The following is a 7,727-nucleotide window of genomic DNA, read 5'->3' on the forward strand; positions in this document are numbered from 1 at the left end:
ATGGGTTAATTGTACGAGTCAACTTACATCGTCCAATGTTATCGATAAAGTTATATGGAATATTTTCGGAATTAATATCCATAAATAATATTTTAAATTGTTGTAATTGTTCATTTAAATCGATGGTACCAATTGTTATGTATACTGGTTATTAGACGATATAAGTGGATTTTCATGAACATTATTGACATATATTTACGATTGTATCTTTTTTTATATTTGTTTACTGTTCAATAATAATGTATATATATTCATATAGTGAAAGGCTTGATTACGTTATAATAATGATTATTGACCAGTAGAGGTATATTAACAAACATTAGTCTGCTATGGTACACGCAAAAGCCATTGCAAGTGCCTTTAATATTTAAACAATATGACGAAGGAACGGAGTTGCTTGACAGGAACTACCGATCACCGTAAATTTTTATGTCCCAGTTCTCATTCAATGCCCAAATGAGATTTCAATTTGTAAAGGTTGTAGTTCACTGGGTGACATAACGGATTAGTTTTCACATTATAAAATGCACTAAAAGATAGTTTAGCGTAATGTAGTACATTTGAAGTAGTTATAATATGAAGTGTAGTGGTTACCGTTGTAGGTGGGTATGTGCGAGTGCGAGGCGTGCGCGGGGTGCGGCGCGTGCGCGGGCGGCGCGCCGTCGCTGGCGAGGCGCGCGCGGTCCAGCGTGCGCGACGGCGACGCGCCCACCGGCGACGAGTAGCGCAGCCGCGGCATCGCCTCGCGCGCCGCTGACGGCGTCCTACACAACAAACCGAAAATAGTACAGCCATGATACCCGACATTGTTTCTAATAAAAAATATATTTAGGTGACAAATACATATAAGTGAGAATTATTTTCGTAGAAGTTGGTTAAATAATTCATATCGTGGTAAAATTTTAAATACTAATCTAATTATAATACAATAAGTTTATTGACACTACATACCTGCTTGCATTTCTCGGATCTAAATTTTGTTTTTTCCACTGTTGCAATTTTTCACGTTCCTTTACTTCTTTGAGGAATACCTGAAACAATTTTTTCAACATAAAATATACCATATTTATTATAAATGGTACTTCTGTTCTCAGACATAATTGTCACTATGTTATGTCATACCTGTGCAATTCCAGTTTCGATCTTGGCGAGTTCCTGTTCCTCGCGACGTAGTTTTGGGTCGATGTCTCCGTTGCCGTTGACGGCGCCGTTCACCTGCCGTCAGGCTCGTCATCACTATCCTGCACGCCCTTGTACGTGTCTGACCAACGCCGCCTGCGCTCTGAAATACAAACCACTATGTCATTCCTTCCATTAAATAAAGTTACGGTATTTTATGATATAAAAGATATCAGGGGACGCATCAGTTAATAATCGTTCAGCTTTAGAGAGGCATTTCATGTCGAGTATTCGACTCTCTAAGACACATCTAAAATGTATAAAAGTTTCTATTCTGTTATTAAAAATAATATAATCTTTGCTTTCGAACTTCCATCATATTCGATTTCATAGATTCTCAAATATTTGTGACTTATATTACCTGGATCTGTGTAGGGGTATGGCGGCGCGGGGAAATCATCGCGCTCGATCTTCGGCTTCGTGCCGGGCGGGGGCTTGTACGCGGACGGGTAGTGCGACAGCTCGATGGGTTCCTTCGTACATGGATAAGTCGTATGAGCTGGATATTCATATGTCAAAACAAAAATATCTTAAAAACATTGTGTGTACCAAAGTCAATGTAATGAAAATGGCAATTTATTTCGCTAATACGGCAGTTTGAGGTCGTTAATTTCTAAATGACATAATTCGAGCTGAACGTTATTATTCTCAAATGAATTACTTCGGATTTATTCCAATCAAAACATTAGCATAGGTTATTATCGTTCAGGGTGGGATTAGAGTACGTGTAATGCATTATGCGAGTGTATACTTGTGCGTGTTCGGTGATGTGGTTCACCTCGTTGTTCATGTGCGGCGACTTGGGGCGCGGCGTCTCGCTGCGGATGGAGTCGACGAGCGCGCGCATGCCGGGCCGCGACGACGCCTTGCTGCCCGCGCGGGACGACGCGCGCGTGCTCGCTGACGCTGCAGCACATGTGACACTCATTGTTTATCCGATGGCATAAGTAATGTAGGCCACCTTCTATCGTAATTTTAGGCAGGTATTTGACGTCCTCCTTTAGACTTATGTTAAATTTTGTTAAAATATTGAATAGGCTATTGATAGAAGTTCCAAATATATAAGTAGATATCTAATATTAAATACGAGTAGTAAGATATTTTTAGAGACAAAATTGTGTTACAAAGGACTACTAATTGTCTTTAGAGCATCAAAACATTTTATCAGACAATAGTCAAAACCTATATTAAATCAAAGCTCACATGGCGGACGATGGAAGTGCGGCGATGTGGGCGGGCGGTCGTACGGCTGCAGCGGGCGGCGCAGGTACGCGGGCTCGGTGGTGAGGTACGAGTAGGTGGTGATGCGGTGCGGACTCACCGCGCCCGCCTCGCGGTACTCGCGCAGCACCAGCCCCGGCGACACCGCGCGGTAGCCGTACTGTCGACGTTTAATATGCTACTATTGGACGGGTCAATGTAAACAAATTCCATTGACCGGCATTTTAGGTCTTCGGAGCTCTCATTCACTCTTGGTAAAGCTTTTTTTTATTATGGCAGTGCTTAATCAATAATTACTTCATCAGTAAGTAATCATTAATTACTTATGTCATATTTACATAAATCCACATTCGTATGTGTTAAAATGCATATACTTTGTGAGTAGTCACTGCCTTGGTAATTTTTTATCTAAGGTAAAGATATATTTTAAAAGAAGTAAACGGAAATTATCATTATATCATTACGAAGAGCCATTATGTTCTTTATGATAAAATATAATCTCCTTTTATATCTACGCAACGCATTTTCAAACATATTATGTCACATGAAGTAAATATGCAATTACTTATCTTGAATTTTACAATGGCACACATTAAGAAGTAATTTAGATCAGACTATAGACAACTTCTATTCCACTTTTCTTGAAGATTGAATCCGTTATGTGCAAATATGAATATCTTACTTAGACAATGCATTTCTAAAAACTTTGCACACTCTGCCTTTTTGTATCAATATTCCTTTTAGTAGTTTTTTTTTTAAAAAATCGACATTACCATCGGTTGCAAATAGGTTATTAGCAGGATATTTCGGGAAAACCAAATAAAATAATAAATTATAAAATTAAAAGCCAGTGTTAGTCAACACATCCGCATGCTATACTGTACACACACGGGCGCTACAAAAACAAAAATAGCGATTAGAAGGACCATTAAAAAAAAACAAAATGAAACTAAACAAACCGTAACGTAAATGTGTCAACTAAAATTATGTGCCTCTGCACGGGAACTGTCGCTTATATCGATAAAGTCCTGATAATTATCGATATTTCAATATAAATTGTTTTATGGATTATATCATGCTTTTGATATTGATCTTAAAATCAATTATTAAATAAAATGATTATATTCATTTATTATTGTAATAAAACAGTTACCGTTCCTAGACACAATAAAACTTAAAATAAAAAAAAATAAAAGGGTCGGTGTAACCGAAGCGGACCTTCCTGGTGAGGCTACTGTAGGGGCTGCAGTAGGAGCCGTTGACACTGGGCGTGCGCGACCGCAGCGAGAACTGCGCAACAAACCGATCACTTGTGACGTCACCACTCATCGCCCAATCAGCGAACAGTGGCGGCGCACTCGCTCCAAAAAAATATCCAATTTGAATTATACCAATATGGAATTTGTTTATATTAATATAATTTATAAGTTTGCCAATATATTAAAAATACATCATTTCAATCATTGTTGTTGTAGGTGTCCAAAGGACAATAATACCCCATAAATTTTATCGATACATTTGAAATTTTATCGATATTTTATGTTTATTTCACAGCTTGCTCATTTTGCGTCTATGGAACATCGCTGAATTGTAAGTAATTTAGATTATCTACATAGCGACTAACGCTACAAATATAAGCAAAAATAAAATAATAAATGGGTTTGATAGTTCAGCAAATTAAGATAAAAAATAAAATGTAAAAAATAAACAAATTACAGGTTACGATTAAGGGTCTAATGGACGTTATGTCGACAAACGTAAATTGATTCATTATTTATAAACTTATAACTTATGCTCTCCTTTTTAAAAGCGAGCCAAGGGATATATATTTTTTTGGTAGAGACGAAACGAATAGTGGTTTATCCAGGTAACGGATATTTAATATCCGAAAAGTATCTGCGTATTTGATTGTCAGATACTCGCAATTGCCTTGAGTATATTTCATGACGTCAGTATATAACAATAAATAATACATGTCAATAAATATAACTGACAGAATTATTTCATGTTTCGATAGCAAACAAATCCTATTTCAAGTTTATTTGCTTACTCAATGTTACATTTACTATACAACAAATGCAAATGTTGGAATTGTTTTCATAATTATTATTCTATTATCATGTAATAAATTCAATACTGGAGATAAAAAAGTATCCGTTTCATCTCTATAGCGTAGTTATTAGAACTCCTTTTTGTACCTGTAAAAGTTTGTGAGAAGATATAGTTAATCTTCGACACAACACAGTTATAGTGCAACTAACATCAAGTGCAAGCCCCCAATTCTCACGCGCTCGACACAGCTGTCACATGGCCTCATGTTTTTATCTCTTTCGCTCTTAGCGGCAAAGACAGAGACGGCACAATCTTCAGAGTTGACACCCGGGTCGAAAGCACGACAATCAGGATTCCAAATGCAACGTACGCTACAACACCCACAGTTATTCTGATTTACTACTGACAACGAGTGTGCAATATTTACATACAACATACGCTACAGAAGTTACACAGGAAAGGCACACTTGACAATATCGATAGTTCAACTGTATGGTTATGATAATAGTGTCCTGGTTTTCGTGCTCTCTTTTGATACTCCATCTTATTCACTTGCGTTACGCAACTGAACGAGACGGAGTTATTCATTTTATTGTATCGAATTGGTGAAGAAATGGGAGCTTGATAATATTGCATCAATATTTTTTTCAAATTACACCCTTTTTTATATGTTATATATTTAAAAGGACCGCAGACATTCATTTCGTGATTACATTTCTACTAACTTAGTATACGTTCTTGACTTTCGACAAAAGCGTATTAGTTCTTTTTCGGAAAATTTAAGAAGTTTCATAAAACACATTTTTATCCTGCACAATATTACTCACATCAAATTTATTCTAATAAGCCGGAGTAAACCCCGAAAACAGGATGTATATATTTTTCTAATCACCAAGTGAATGTTTGCGGTGAGTTTAAAGTGTGTGTAGTGTGCAGTGAAGGCGCTGCGTGAGTGTGCGCACCTGGAGCTCGGCGGAGGCGCGGTCGTGCGCGAGCGTGTCGTGCTCGGAGGCGTCGGTGTGGTCGTGCGGGTCGTGCGGCGCAGGCCCGCAGCGCGGGTGCCAGATGGCGGCGCCCTGCAGGAACATCTCCTCGCCGTCGCCGAACGGGTCGCCGCACTTGGAGCAGCGCGCGCAGGTCGGGTGGAAGTGGTGGTTGTCGCCCGCCTGCAGCACCTTGCCGGAGATGTAGCGCTGGCAGTACGCGCAGCGCACGCCGTACAGCCGCTGGTAGTCGCGCTCGCAGTACGGCACGCCCTCGCGGCCCATGTACTCGCCCTGCAGCACGGCGCCACACTCGCCGCACGCGAAGCACCATGTGTGCCACTGTCTGCAAAACAACACGGGATGGGTTTTATTTATTATCTTTATTGGGGCACTAACATCCCACAATATTATGCAACATTTCCTTAAATGTAATAATTTTCTCAGTGTATTAATTTTAAATATATAATTGTCTTGATTGAACAAAAGTTCATTATATTAATTCAACAAGCTTACAGAGACCTTAAACAGACTACCGTGTACTTTAGACTGTATATTACAGGTTATTTGGTATTACCTATCCAGTGCCACCAGAGCTTGTCCTTCTGACAACTCCTGACCGCAGCCGGCGCATTCTGTGAAATCAAACACACAGAATTTAATATTTTAACTCTACATAACTTGTACAAGTTTGTCAAATTCCCTAATCCCATGAGTATCCGATGTATGGAGTTACTTATTAGTTTTACAAGCAAAATGCGTTGTCGTACAAACTTCACACACATACGTATAATTATGAAAAGCGCGTGGAATGGTGCGTGTGACATGAGACGGAAGCGTGTTGCGTGTGACGGAGCCCTTACGGTACCCGCTTAACATGTGTCGGTCGTCCACGGGACCTAACTGTCCCGCATGGCCGTGTTCACACGGATGTGATTGTTATTAACCACTGTTGCCTATCACGGTTATTACTGTACTCTTTAATGTACTGTACTAGGTAAGTTAATTTTAAAGGCTTAATCAAAATGGTCATGCATTTCATTTGTCAGTATATTTTTTGTTTTTATTGTTGATGACTGAATGTCGGCGCCATGTAGTTTTGATATGCACGAGAACATAATGAATTACATGCAAGGTTATTATAATATGAATGAATAAATGAGTGAGATGTACACGGACCATATCTGGGCGTGCACTGACCATTCTGGTCGGGCTGGCGGTCGTGGTCGATGGCATGTTCGCGCGGCGGAGAGCCGAGCGGCGCTGCGTTAACGGGCGCAAGGGGTGCGGGCGCTGGCGCGGGCGCAGCGGCGGGCGCGGCTGTTCGCGCCGTCTGCCGCTGAGGCGCTGACACGCACGCGGAACAAACGACTTCGGCGCCCGTGTATGTCACTTTCTCACCGGATGGGAACGCACGTCTGCAACCACATAATAATACAATTAATTATTATTTCTTGGTAACTCTCACGACAGAAAATTGTAAAATCAAATTAAATAAAAAATACTAAGAATTGTCCGACATTTATGTACTGTGCTGTCTGGAAATTAGCCGCTGTTGGAACATTTTATTATATTGAAATTCCTGTGATTTAAAACGGCTTATCTGAATGCTAATATTTTGAGAGTTACAGTAAGCTATCCCTGTTATCAGGTAACACACTGTCAGAATATAAATACTGACTTGCATCTGGCGCATGTGAAGCACTTCTGATGGTAGGTGTTGCCGAGCGCGGAGACGACCTCGCCCTCGACATACTGGCGGCAGGCGGCGCAGCGCGTGCCGAAAGCACGCTGGTAGTCCTGCGGGCAGTAGTAGTGGCCGTCCTTGCAGAAGAAGCCGCCGCGCGCGAGCGACGCCGAGCACGTGCGGCACGTGAAGCAGGCCGTGTGGAAGTACTTGTCGGACACGCGCAGCACCTCACCGCTGCACTTTCCGCCGCACGCCGCACACACCACTTTGCCTGCAAAAAATACCAAAACAGCGTTAATTTTATTTCTGTTTGCAAGTAAACGACAAAACAAGAAAATTCATAATCAACCGCATAACTAGAACTTTGAAAGGTTTACTTAGCAAGAGACCGCACTTTTTGTATAATATTGGACGTTAATGTTCATAATAACGACAGACAAATGACAGTCTACACATAATGCAAAACAAGCACGAATATGAAGTGTTTTAGAGGGTAAGATATTTAGTTAAAAAAAAACGCGGCTATGAGATCAGCAACAAATAGGAAATCTCCATTGAATCAAAGAAATGTAATAAAAGAAACAATAAATAATATCATGCAT

General features: G+C 40.3%; 1 protein-coding gene across 1 annotated transcript; it reads right to left on the minus strand.

The window, feature by feature from the left end:
* Window positions 1-6: 6 nt before the first annotated feature.
* Window positions 7-7,463, minus strand: LOC119192620 (actin-binding LIM protein 1-like; the record flags this gene model as incomplete). The annotated part of the gene is given in 12 exon segments (XM_037446429.1): window positions 7-764; window positions 952-1,031; window positions 1,123-1,218; window positions 1,221-1,282; window positions 1,541-1,652; window positions 1,931-2,085; window positions 2,383-2,560; window positions 3,619-3,690; window positions 5,415-5,781; window positions 6,013-6,070; window positions 6,636-6,853; window positions 7,117-7,463. Coding segments are annotated over 12 exon segments (1,968 nt in total), but the record flags the coding sequence as incomplete, so codon positions are not given.
* Window positions 7,464-7,727: the final 264 nt, after the last annotated feature.

The sequence above is a fragment of the Manduca sexta genome, unplaced genomic scaffold (genome assembly GCF_014839805.1).
Source record: "Manduca sexta isolate Smith_Timp_Sample1 unplaced genomic scaffold, JHU_Msex_v1.0 HiC_scaffold_3000, whole genome shotgun sequence".
NCBI classification, from domain to species: Eukaryota; Metazoa; Arthropoda; class Insecta; order Lepidoptera; family Sphingidae; genus Manduca; species Manduca sexta.